We start from the raw sequence: 13,408 nt of genomic DNA on the forward strand, positions 1-13,408 counted from the left end.
TTTCAGGATTTAAAGCTGCTTCTGCTCCACTTGCCAAGCTGCTTGTATTTGTACACTTTCGCCCACCCTCGCTTGTTTCTAGCAAACGATCAAACCGAGCACCTTGGTATTTCACACAGAAACGAGGCGCTCGCAGGGGAATTTACGCTTTCCTGAAAGGCAACAAAAAGAGTAAACAGGCCCATCGGGGCAAAGGCGTCCCTCTTAATTGGGCAGACTGATCGACGCCACTTCCAAAACAACAGCAAGTGCTTTGCAAATGCGTAAACCTCTTGTATTCAGGTCCTGCACGGGTCGGTTTGTGGCTTGGCTTTTGTTTGTGTGTGTCCTTAGGATAAGAGAGGATGCCGGGGGGTGAGGGGGAGAGAAGGAGGAGGAAGGGGGTTTAACAAGAAAGTAATTGAGCCCAGGTTTTAACAAGATATAGGCAACGTTTAAAGGTTATACAATACTGGATGTAAAGTGAGGTTATATCCGAGTAGGTGGTGGTGAGGACAAAAAAGGCAAAATCTGATGAGTTCATACCTTCAGCTGCGCCTTTCCACCGGAGACAGATGAAACACTAAACGGAATCTCACCTAATTAGGATTTTTTTTTTGCGTTTCAAAAAAATTTTTTTTAAAACAAACGTTTGACCGTAAGTGCAGTAATAGCAGGGGCTTGCGAGCACATTGTTATCTGTGTACCTGCGAGAGCCGAAGGGGAGTGCGTTTGTAAGGGGGTGCGCTCAGGCTGGTACTAAGCCCGTTACACAGAACGCATTTATTTTCCGAGTTACATCCCCCCTCCCGCTGACAGTGAAGAGTTAAAACAGCACTCCCCAGTCAGCGTTATTGCTCCTCTCTTTGTCTTCTTCCTCCCTTGTTTTTTGGGGTTTTTTTTCCCTCTCCTTCCTCCTCTCCAGCAAATCCTTTTCTCTGTCAGTAGTCCTCCTCCTCTTCTCCCTCTCCGCTGCGCTCCTGGGGAACAATCGCTGCTGATTGAGGTTCACTCCAATAGTAGACTTGAAAACTGGGCTCTTATTTAGGAAGTCATTAATCACATCCCCTCCCCCGGAAAGAGATGGCGGAGAAACCTGTGAAGTACTATTCCTCGCCCCATCCCCCTCCAGAAATGTTTTGAAACGCTAAACCTCCGCACATTCTGAGCCATATTAAGGTGATATCGCCTTTCCGGCGCGGTTTTAATTTGAATGCGAAATTAGTAGCGTGCAGCACAGGCGTGAGTGGTGGCGGCCGCCCGGCAGCCGCGGCACACGCACGTAGATACACACACACGCGGGGGTCGGGCGAGGCAGATATCTACCCCCCCGCCTCTCCTCTCGCCCCGGGACGCGGGCTGTGCCGGGCACGGACCCAGCCTTGGCGTCGGCAGCGCCGCAGGAGCTCCGGCCAGTCCTGGAGAAGACGGTGCCGAGAGGCAGAAGCGCTGCGGGGGCTTCGGGCGGCTTTTCTTCAGGTGGAAGCGGCGATCCGGTTATACATATGCCCGTATTTTGCGCAGACGGTAACACACGCTGATGCCAACATACGTAGTGCATGTCTGTACCCATGTCTATATCTCATTTGTAACCATCTCGCATTCGTGCGTGTACGCGTACCCCACCTCGAGCGTGCACAGATACCCTAATAATCTCATCGGCATATCCGCCTCTGCATATATTTGTTGTTCTCTGGGCTGTATCTAGAAACACACGGATCTTCCTACGTATTTGTGCACGCACGGGAGTGCAGAAAGCCCACAATAACACGTCATCTCGATTTCCCGTAAAGACGCGTGCAGATTAGCTGTCGAAAAAAAAAGCCGCGTTGGAAATTTCTTGTTCATTCATAAATTATTTTGGTGTGTCAGCCTAGTTGAAATGGCGATTGGCTACTCCTGCCTCCTGCCAACCCCTTAAGGATCCGATGTGAAATTAGTAGCAAGAAAGCATGTAATTGAGCAAGTCACGTGTGCGCAGGGGGCCAGAAACGGAGCGAGAGAGAAGGGGAAAAATCAAAAGAGGGAAAGCACATTAGACCATGCGAGCTAAATTTGCGATCGTTGAAAATCAGGATGTTAGATTAATGCAGAAGACCACTTCGATCCACAGGGAAAGTTTTCATCTCACGAGTTTGGAGCAGAGGGCCCGTGGGGCAACATGGCCGAAGGTTAATTTTCTTTTTCTATTGTTTTACTATGATTTTCGCTCGCTCGCTCTCTCCCTCTCCTCTCCCCCCACCCCCCTTTTAACCCAACTATGCATTACCCTTTTTTAGCAGCTCGCGCAAGGGGGCTTTCTCCAAACCCATTGTTACCCAGCTCAGAAACTGTTCCGTACCGCCCACACCGATTCACAACTTGAAAAGCTTTCAGGGGGCTATTGTTTGAATTGTTCCTGTTTGATTAAGCACAGTTGCAGTGGTGGGATGAGAAAACGGCCGTACACCTGTCCCAACTTTAATCGAAAGTTTATTCCAAGGAGGGATGGCTACACGGTGGAAAATAGTGGTTTCGGCGCTGCATGTGCAATAACCAGTTGTGCAATCTACCCAATTTTGCTTATTCTCTCTCCTCCACCCCTCCTCGGCCGGCCTCCCCCCATCGCCACCCCGTCCTGCGCCTTGCGAGGATAGACTAATTGGGCTGAGAATTTTTGTTGAGAAATGGGATCGGTCTTAAACCAGCAATATCCAAGTAAAGTATCGCGTTCCGTGCTGTAATGTGGCTGAAAGATGGAGTTAAATGGAAAAATACACGTATGTACAGAAACGTGGGCTGGCCTGGGCAAAGAGAGCGGGAGAGCCTCTGTACACAGTGTTTCCTCTCTGTAACCTCCGGTGATTTTATTTTATTTTTTTTTTCACGTATTTTGATGAGAAGGTTGTTTATTTTAGGATTTAGGAAAAATTAGGCTCTTTTCGCCGTCTGCTTTTTGATTTTGTTTGCCTTTTTTTTTTTTTTCGGTTTCTTCTGTAGTAACTCCTGTATACAGTGGCAAAAGGATGTTACCAGAATTTAACTCTTTGCTATGCATCTTTCCCCCCCCCTTCCTTCTTTTTCTCCCCCCTTCCCCCCCTTCCTCCCCCCCGCCTTTCCCTCTTCCTCAGCAGGGGCGAGTAAAGGTGGAGACGAGCCCGGGAAGTTGCCGGAGCAGGAAGAAGAGGAGGAATCCCAGGTTTTGCACGGAACCGGCCATTGCAAATGGTTCAATGTGAGAATGGGATTCGGGTTCATCTCCATGAGCAACCGAGAGGGAAGCCCCTTGGAGTCTCCAGTTGATGTCTTTGTACACCAAGTAAGACCCGTTTTTGTCTTCCATCTCAGCCTGCCACATTTGATTGAGCTCAGTGGGACTCTGGTTTCATGTGAAGTAACCTATTTTTCCTAGGTATTTAGGTATATCTGCAATTAAAAAGTTGCCTTAGGTAGTGGTTTTGTTGGCAGTGTACAATTTGAGTAAATAAGGTCATTAGGCTGTGCTCAGTCTCTGTGGCTGGAGATTTGTGCAAAGGGATAATGTTGTTTCTTTATATCTTCCTCCATGGTTAGAAACTTCTCCTGTGCTTTTATTTTCAAATATCACACTTCATTTTAACAAGATCTATTATTTGTCATGAGATAGATCAGGAGCAGATATGCCTTTCCTTGGAAACTGATTAAAATTAATTTCTGAAAAGGATAAATAAATGCCGGTTTTCATTCAGATAGCATTTGAATACGAGTTTTAAATGCCTTTCATGTAAACCTCGAATTGCTTTTTAAAAGCTCATCTGAGATTAGTTAGTGAAACTGAGACATAATTATAGTGTTATTTTGCAGTAATTCAGACCTGAGGGTGTCCCTGTGGTGATACACTGAAGTGTGCCTGTCGTTTGGTTGGTTGATTTTTAAATATTCCTTTCTAGAAAAAAAAAAAAAAAAGAATGATTAAGGAATCGGACCAAAAGCAGCGCCTCTGTAAGGCTGTTTGGGAGAGAAGGGGCCTGTGGCTGTCGTTTTTATTTTTAAGCATAGCAGCATGAACATGTATTTTGAAAGTGGAAGCTGGTATGAATGCCTTCACACAAAGGAGTTTTGGGTGCAAGATACATACAAGATTATGATGGAGCTTTTCCCAAGGTCTGTAGTGTGGTTTGTGAAGAAGGAGCACGTGTAGACCTTCCCTGGTCCTTCTGTTAGTCTCCAGTTGCAACAACACTATTTTGAATGTTACCCATCTTCTCTGTGATCAGAGAACAGAAGTGTGGTATCAGGTAAAGAGACCATTTTGGATTTCGCTAGGGCCGTGTTAGGAATGTCAAAAGGCATCTTAACTTTTTACGTGGTTGTCCATTTTCTATGACGTTTGCAATGGCGGGGCAGGGGACTGTGCCATGATTAAATAGTGACTCCCTTTTAATGTTCCACTTGATGGCCCGGCCATATTTTCTGGTAGCTTTCATCAGGCTTTTAAAAATATTAATAATACACCTTTCATGAGGTTAATAAAAACGCGACTGAAACTTAGAGAGATGAGTGCTGCCGCAGTGGCATGTTGCCTTGCTCCTTGCAGTGGACTGGATTTCTGATCTTGCTATCTTATATGTACCCTACGCCTAAGGCCCTGCACATCAATATTAGCTGCTTGCATTTGGAATTACGTAAAGTGAATCCAATAGTGAACTTCCTAAATTCTTACATTTCCTGCTTTGTACTGGTATACAAGGTGCTCCCCTCTTTGCTGCTGCTTTTTCTTTTTAGAGCCAAATGAATGAAATACTTACCGAAGAAGGAGCATTCTTCATCCTGTTTTCCTCCCTTCCCTTCTTTGTACCTTTTTAAGTCATGAAACTGCTCTTTGCAGTTCTGTAAATTTACTTTATAGATAAAAAACCTTTTTCTTCATCTAATTTCTTGTTAATGCATGTCATTCTTTTTTCTTCCCAAATAATGGAAAACAAACATTTGAAGTATAGCACTGGTGTTAATAAAAAAACACATTTGGAAACAAAGATTATTCTTAGAGCTGTGGAAATAGCGGAGTGTTGAACTGCATGATATGATGATACATTTAAGTGATACTAGACAAGGTGTGCTGTTCCATAATGAAAAGTAGTCATAGAAAATAATTTTAAAAGTATGTGATAAATTTGGAAGTCACTGTTCAGTGTGTCCCCTAAAAGAGGAGACAAGAAGAAAATGTTAGACATGCTTGTTTACACTTTAATAATCTACAATTTATTGATAATACTTTCTAAGACATATCACAGTGTAAAATACAGTGAAAAATAGTGTGTTTCATTGCACATAAACTCTGCACCTCAGTCATTTTGAGTATTACTTGGAGATACGTCTTGCTGAGTGAAGTTACTAGTATTCTGCAATGGATTGCTCTTACGACAAAGAAAATATGTTTCTCACCTTTTTTCTTTCTGATGCAATCTGGGATACACATGAACTTCATGATGAGATGCATCTTCTTTCCGTCAGTCAAAAGCAGAATTTTTCTGTTTAATGTAATGGGGGAAAGCAGTATCTATTTCATTTCAAAGCACATTTTAGATAATTTATATTTCTATAGAGAATGCTTTGTGTTAAGCTGAGTAGCCGATCAGTCATAACAGTAGCAGGCAGAGTATAAAAATGTCTTTAAATCGGTGATGTTATTTAACAGTGCTGCTTGTACAACAGAGTGTGTTGCCTGACCAGTGATTGGGCCCTATTCTTACTAGTTTCATTAATTTGAAAAATTTACTCATGTGAAAAGGCCTTTTCAAGGCAAAGATGTTATTTATTAATCTGTTGAAAGAAAATATTACTGTTCAAAACTGCTTTGAAAACACGTCATTTAAGTGTGTACACGTAGTGTTGCATGCATTCACTTGTTCTGCGATGTTTGTAGCTACTAGTATCATTTTATAGAATCAGACAGTCTAAGCAGAGGAAAGAAGCTTCTATCTTATTTAGTCCAAGTCTTGTCAAAGCTAGCTTCAGCCTTGCAACAATATTTTTACTGCCTTATCTTGCCTTTTCTTGGTGAGGTTATGCCCAGTTTATGAGATCTTGCTTACTGGATGTCGACTCAAAATTCCTGTAATAATTTAAGCTCATTATACCTAGACTTTAGAGCTTGCAGTAAATAATATTGCTTTCTTCTTGGAGTTTCACAATGGTCGTGTGCAGATTATAGTCACATTTTTTCTGAAGTCAGTGCTTCACTAATTTTATATATTGATGTATTTTTAGAGGATGATCCTTTTGTTTGGACTTCTCATCCTCTTCACCCAATGAAAGTTCTGTTCATGAAACAGCTGTTGTTAACTCTACTTTTTAAGTCCTTCCTTCAGCACTAATCATTTTGATTGATCTCTGATCTACCTTCAGGTTGTTGTTACCCTTCTGGTAATGAAGCGCGTAGAGCTAAATACGTTATTTAAGGTAGAAACACATCAGCCATTATATACGTGCATCCATCATCTGTGGTTTTGTGCACAATGTAAGTAGGGTACACTTACAAACATCTGCATTCTTGTCCTTTTAGCTTTATGCTGATACAACTTACATCTTTAAGTCATGTGTTTGAGTAATTCAGTGTCATATAAAAATTACAAGTCCTAAAAACTATTCAATTTTTTGAAGACCGGCCATGTCCAGTGCAGCAGTGTGCCTAATCCACTGTGTTTCTTTTTACAAAAAAATGAATAGTAGCAATGTTAGTCCTGTGGAACTCTCTTAAATCCAAGGAATGTGGGCCTTACTGAATTTGTCTCAGTATTGTCATTTGGAGTTTTAATAGGTTAGCGTGGAATGAATAATACAGCTTGCTACTTTTTTATGATGTGAATTCTGCACATAGTTATGTGTGAACAGCTCTTGTTAAATTTTAGAAAAAGATCTATTTGTCCAAGGGTAAAGGAAAGTGGAGAGGTGAAGTGAGCGAAACCTTTTGTGGTGCACATGGGAAAATATCTTCATTGCTAAGAACTAAGAAGAGCTCAAGTTTTATAAAATCAGAGAAAAGGATGATGTTAGTTGAAATTTTTTTGCGTGTTCAAAATTGTACACACAATTTAGATACATACAACTTTTTTGGATGCTGGCAGTAAGGCAGAAATGCTGCAGATTCTTCTTTGCACATGCTTTATATGGACTCATGTTAGAAAAATATCTCTTTTCCTTTACTTAGCATGAAGCCCAGATGTTAAAGATGATAATGAAGGGTAGGGTGCTGGATGTAAATAGACACAATACATGGTTGTGAATATCAAGGGTTATAATTTTATGTTCTGTTTCTGAGTAATGTGCTCTTTCAGGATGAGATGGATTGTTCAGTTTAGAAGATGTTTGTTGGGACCTGGCTCTGTAGTCCAAAATTCTTACTGTGTCAAGGGATCGATATAGGATTTCTGAACTGGGACCTTAAACGTGATCCTTGTTTGGGATACTCTTTTATGAGATGGGGAGAGGAAGGAAGGGAGGAGCAGCATGCAGGAGTTGGTGTATTTTGTTTTCTCATTAAAAGGAACATGGCTGGTTTGAAACTTTTCACTTTCATCTGAACTTTCTTACTCTTTGCTGCAAGTTACGGTTATTATAAGATTTGATAAAAGTGGGAGATGGTTTTCTTTCATTGAAAGACAAATATTATAAATTTTCCTCTTTCTGTTCAAGTACCTATAACAAAAGAAGGAGGGGAAATTACAGAGACTATTCGGTTATAATTGTAAACAAAAGAATAAATGGGAAATTAGACATGTAAGCAGCATCTGAAAAGTCTCTCCCCTTAATTTGACTGACCATCCTTTTTGATGATGAATCAGATGCTTATTCTTTAAATTCCTAGTGTTTTAGCCACAGTTGAACTACCTTTTCTAGTATAAAGTTGAGTATGGCATGATATGCTGAATGCTGACTTTCTAATATTGTGACACGTGATATGTGCTTTTGCAAGGACAAGCTAATTCATCTAGCACATCTCTTCCATTTCCATGTTATTAGGAGCCTGTAAAAAGCTACTTAATTGCTCAAGATAACTGGAAGTTCTGGGCAAGCAAGTGGGATCAATATTGCATTGCTCCCTATTGTTAAATATGGCATAGCAATGCCCCTTTGAAGTACAGAAGTCTCCATGCAGAGTATGCTATTACAGACTTGTCATCTTTGACTTCTGCTGGGGACCAGGCAAGCCCAGTCCTAATCAAAACAAAAGTACTAGCAGGATTTAGAGAGGGAAGCTGAGGAAGGAAGCGAATGGGGAGTAAACGTGTCTCTGCAGTGAGTGTGTGTGTCAGAGATCCGGCAGAGATCAGACCTACGCTAAAGATGTGGGTGTTAAAGTCTGCTCAGCAGCCCCAACACTTGTAGAATCTGTAATGGGTAACTGTTGGAGATCTGGAGCCAAGCTTTGGCACTCAACAGCTGAGCTGGAGCATACAGAAAAAAAAACGACTTTAAATTATGGGGTCTGTGGATTTGTAGCGTGGAGCAATACAGACTTTTTTGGTTTTGGCTATTAATTAGGCCCAGTCCTACATTTCAAGTCCTACCTGTGGATGCATAGACAGATGGCAAAATACTTCACTGAGAGCCTGATGGTTTAAGATGTTTGTCTGAAGAAACTTGTAATTTGGTATTTAAGTTATGGAGCCACCATATGTGGAAATACCTTCCAGATTTCATCCACTTACATCTAAACCAAACATTACAGTGCATTTTTATCAATAGACGTGTGTAGTATTTAAGTGAACGGCAAGTCCTATTAAACCTAAATTGTGGTGAACCAGATCAGATTTTGCTGAAGAAGTTTAAACATTAAATATTGGCAAGAAAAAATCACAGGCGGCCCAAAGTCAGAGGTCTGCAATGGAACTGTTTTGTCTTAAGAGAGATTTCCCTCTTTGGCAGAGCAGTAAGTACACCCTTTCCAGAGCATGCTATCCTCTTTTTCTCCAAGATTGAGGAAGTTGAGCACAGGGGTTGGGATACTGGAAGGAAGAGGATATTTTGTCTGGGGCACAAACCTAAGATATCAAAGCAGATACATGAACCAAAGCTAAAAGGAAATGAATTGTCAAATTGTGAAAAAATGTTGTTATTGTTGCTTGTCCTGGTTTGCAACTACATTGCTGATGTAGTAAGTATATCTTAGACCCATCTAGAGTTTTGTTTTAGGCTCTTTACAAAGTATATTCCCATGTAGATATTGTTCAATTCATCCACTGTATGTAACCCTTCTTAGTAGAAGCCTGCCATCTTTCCCCACTAATTATCAACAGAAGGAAAATTAGGCCCATCAGTTTCCACAAAGATGTATAAAAGTGACTGTAAAGGTATAATTTAAGTAAGATCCTAGGAGCCTAGAGACAGGCGAACACATAGAAATAAGGACATAATGTTTACATTTTTCATTTGCTGTATTTAAGGGTCCTTTTTTCTTTTTTACCCTTTTGTTAAATCAGCTAAAAGTTTCTATGATGGATAGAATTATGTGATACTTAGCCCTTTCTAAGGGAGAGTGCTCAGGACAGGTCTGGACTAGCTTTTGCTTGCTGGATGTCACTGGCAAAAGCAGTGAATCCTTAAATTGCTTTTACATCAGCAGAGTGTCAGTAAACATCTCTGCATGGAAGGTGGGGAAGGGCTCCTGATTGCTGGAGCATATTTAGTTAGAGAAATTGGTGTCCAGGCCTTTTTCCTCAGGTTATTCTGTTTGGTCCTGACTTAAAATGGGGGGGTTAACTTGTTGGGAGATAGGTCGCTAGAGGGAATTCCAGATCCCCACTCCAGCGATGGCTCAGCTGCTTGGGGAGCAGCTGTGGAAACCCCTGCAAGTTTTACAGTCTGCTGTATTAAGGAAAACTGGCACAGATTTTGATTTTTTTTCCTAACATGCAAAGCTGTAATGTGCAGCAGGTCAGCAGCTGCTCTTGCAAGCAGCTGAGTTGGCTTTGCAGTAGCAGCGTGGTGAACAGGTGGAGGTTGAAACTCCTACAGCCACTCTTCTTGGTGAGAGTCCTATGGCCATGATTTTACGTTTACTTTGCTGCTGCCCAAGTAAGCTCCGAGAGCTTTTATAGCACTCTCCCTGTTGGGCTAGCATAAATGCTTGTGAAGCTGCATGGCAAACCCAGCTGGGGAAATTTTGGTTTTCATATCTGATTTTTATCATTTTTTTTGTATCAGAGAAACCCTATGGTCCCCACAAATAAGAGGGGGCAGTGCTGGCACCATGGGAGGGTGGCCAAGGATGCAAACAAGCAGCTGCCAGGGTGAGGGGACAGTGTAGGAGGAAAGAGAGCTGGAAGATGCTGTAGCAGAAATGTGAATGAAACTGCAGTTTCCTCTGATGCAAAACAGCAGAATACTGGTGTTACCTTGAGCTGAGGCTGGAGAGACAACAAAAGTGTTAGTGACTTTTCAAGAAAAAAAAGTGCTTGTGGGCATTGGAATGAGTACAAGCATCTGAGCTCTCCTTGGAGGTGGAACGTTTCAGGAATATTTTGGGTCACACTTCAGTCTTATACGTTTCTCTTTTTTAGTATTTCTTGGTTTATTGATTACAATTCAATTATGGCATTGAAATATTTTGAATTGCAGTTTTAAAACAGTACTATTTATAAAACAAAAAAAATTAGGATAACTTTTCATTTCACTAAAATAATGTGTGTTTCTTCTACAGAACAGACATAAGTATATTTACAGGGCATGTTCGTAATAATTTGGATATCTTTTTAGCAGATAGATGAGATCTTAGTGAAATTTGTTGATAATCTGAAAAGTATAGCTCCCTATTTATTCCATATGTGTAACTTTGAAAATTAAATACATCAGTACATTTGAAAACTTATTTGTCTGAGAGTATGTAGAATATCCTTGTTCTATTATCATTGCAGGAGCCAAGCAAATCACACAGATACTTTTTATTCTGAAGTTCTAATTTAGTGCTAGAATTACATTTTTTGGAGGAGAGAGGCTGAAAAGCTTGTTTTGCTGGGTTTTTTTGGGGTTTTTTTTAGCATCACAGGTTAGTATTTTCATCTGTTAAATTTGTTTAACAGGTAAAATCTGAGTGAATGCATGTATAATCAGTATTTGGAGTGTACGAATTTGTCTACAAAATTTGAGTAATATTCCATGACTACTATGATACTCTGTAAGAAAACACTGATGTTATTACATTCATAAATCCATACGTCTCATGAATATAGCTGATAGTCGCTTTCCCATCAAAGATAATCTGTTCCCAGAGAGGCTCTCTTCTAATTAGTCATGGTAATTTATAGATACGCAGCGTTGAGGGATTTTTTTTTTTTGCCTAGATTGCTTTTATTATAGTGCCACTTGAGGCTACTTTAACATTCATGTTATGACTTTGTTTATGGTTACATAAATACATGCACCAAAAGAATACCTGGACTGAAACTGAGAGTAAAAGTGATAGCCCTTGCGTACTTTAAGTAGATTAGAATAAGCATGAACTTGTATTTTTTTCAAAGTACAGGTGTCTTTAAAGATCTCTTAATAATGCACATGTGCTATAATTTTTTAAAAGTTTTATTTCATTTTACAACTGTGTTTTGCAAGCTAGTAATCAAAGTGTTGGTTGGTTTTATGGGCTATTTGTAATAATACAATCTTAGTGGAAATACAGTGTTTTAGAAAGCCTCTGCTGACCATGTGTAGTAATTTCTGAATATTCTTAGACTTGTTATATTGGAAATACGATAAATAAAGAAAAGTTCTAATCTAGAATGTACCTAATAGACCCAAGCTGGCTTCTGTAGACTTTAGATTAGACCCCAAACTAGCCCCTGTATTTAACAGATATATATTGCTGTCTTACTCTGTTTAGTTACCTGGCCTAAGACACATAGTTCGCACATCTTGAAAATTAGCCATTGTTGACACTAAAGCGGAATAAGAAGAATTATTCACAAACCTGTTTGTTACTCTCTCCCCCAGATTTTAAAATCAGTAGTACATCAGGTGAATGGAAATTTGAGACTGATTTCAATACTAAACTAAAACTCGTCCTTAATGTAATGAAAGCATGACATCCCTTCTTTTCCTGGGCATATTGCAGACCTGACAGGCCAAGCTCTGCCCAGTCTTCTCACGTGAAGTGGTCTCACTGACCTGTGAAACTTGTTCAACAAAGCAATCAGCATTAGAAGTGAATTTTAAGTATCTTACATGAATGTTCTTACTGGAAGTATGTAGTTCACGTCCTTTTGTTTTTTAAGTATGTAAATGTGCTTTTTGTGCTCAAAAACTTGAGGGCTGTATTGTGATCTGATTTGTTCCCTGGACAGTGCCTAAAATGTAGAGTAGTAAGCTGGGATTTGGGTCAGTGCTGCTTCATTAAAAGTTAACTTAAAATGATACAACTTAACGTCATGTGTATGCGTGAACTTGGCTTTTATGTAACTTGTATATACTTTTCACAGTATGCTACTTTTTTTTTGTACTGTGGATGTGTAATATTTAATGTCTAACCTAAATTTGCCTGGCCACTAATCTGTCAGGTTGCTTTGATGCAAAACTCTGATAATGTTGTGGTCTTTTTCATGTTTCTGTTGAAACATTGCTCAGTCCCGAATTATTCCCTCACAGGAGGGAAGACGGGTCGAAGATGCTCCCCGTGTGAAAAAGACCCCTCACTATGGGTGCAAGGCAGGTTCTGTTGAAGGGGAATGAAGTTCACCCTTGCAGTGAAAATGCCTTGAGATCTTGAACAGCTCTTCAGTGATCTAGAGACAGGTGGGGCCACCTGTACAGGGCCTTTGGTTTCTGGCAGGGGTAATAGGATGTGGTAGGTATTGGGAAAACTTCTGAAAAACTTTTTAACTGCAGAATTGTATGTCTGTGTTCAGTAGGGGAAGGATGGGAATCCTCCTCCAGAGTCCTTCAGGATCTGCCTTTTTCCTGGGCCCCTCTATTTGCGATGCAGAGATCCTACCCAAATAGAAGGGAGAGCAATGACTTACAGGGAGGGGGGAGTAGTCGACCCTCTGTTCAGACAGGAGAGGGTGGATAGTTTACAGATTTGGAGGCATAATATGGTCCTCAAATATTTGTAAATGCAGTTAGTCAAAAAGTTTCCATTTCACCACAGTGCTTAATAGCTCTTCTCTACAGTGATTAAATTCTCATTTGGCTGTGCCAAACCTTTGTTTGTCTGCTTCATTGTTTGGTTTTGAAGGTTTGTGTGTGTTAATTAAAGAAAGTATGTTGTAATAGCTGTTTTATATGATTCAAAATCGCATTTGTATAATGTTTCTGCTTAGTGTGTTTTGCAAGAGCTGTTTAATGGATGGGAAATGCAAGGTAGAAGTTAACCCTGGAAGGAATGCGTGGTTTCTTGGATAGGGGTCTGTGTGGCCCTACGTAGCATGCACGCCAATTTTAACCAACAGGACATTCAGCAGGGCATCCCGTTCATTGTCTG

General features: G+C 40.5%; 1 protein-coding gene across 2 annotated transcripts in view; it reads left to right on the forward strand.

The window, feature by feature from the left end:
* Positions 1–13,408, forward strand: part of LIN28B (lin-28 homolog B) — an 84,980-nt gene that overhangs the window by 3,987 nt on the left and 67,585 nt on the right. Inside the window, exons 1-2 of one of the 2 annotated variants that reach the window (XM_065632602.1) lie at positions 2,646–2,676; positions 3,090–3,277. In XM_065632602.1, coding sequence (XP_065488674.1) covers positions 2,646–2,676; positions 3,090–3,277 — 219 coding nt within the window. Of the gene's footprint in view, positions 1–2,645; positions 2,677–3,089; positions 3,278–13,408 lie in introns of those variants that run through there. The other variant, XM_065632601.1, reaches the window with a different exon arrangement.

The sequence above is a fragment of the Caloenas nicobarica genome, chromosome 3 (assembly GCF_036013445.1).
Source record: "Caloenas nicobarica isolate bCalNic1 chromosome 3, bCalNic1.hap1, whole genome shotgun sequence".
Classification (NCBI taxonomy): Eukaryota; Metazoa; Chordata; class Aves; order Columbiformes; family Columbidae; genus Caloenas; species Caloenas nicobarica.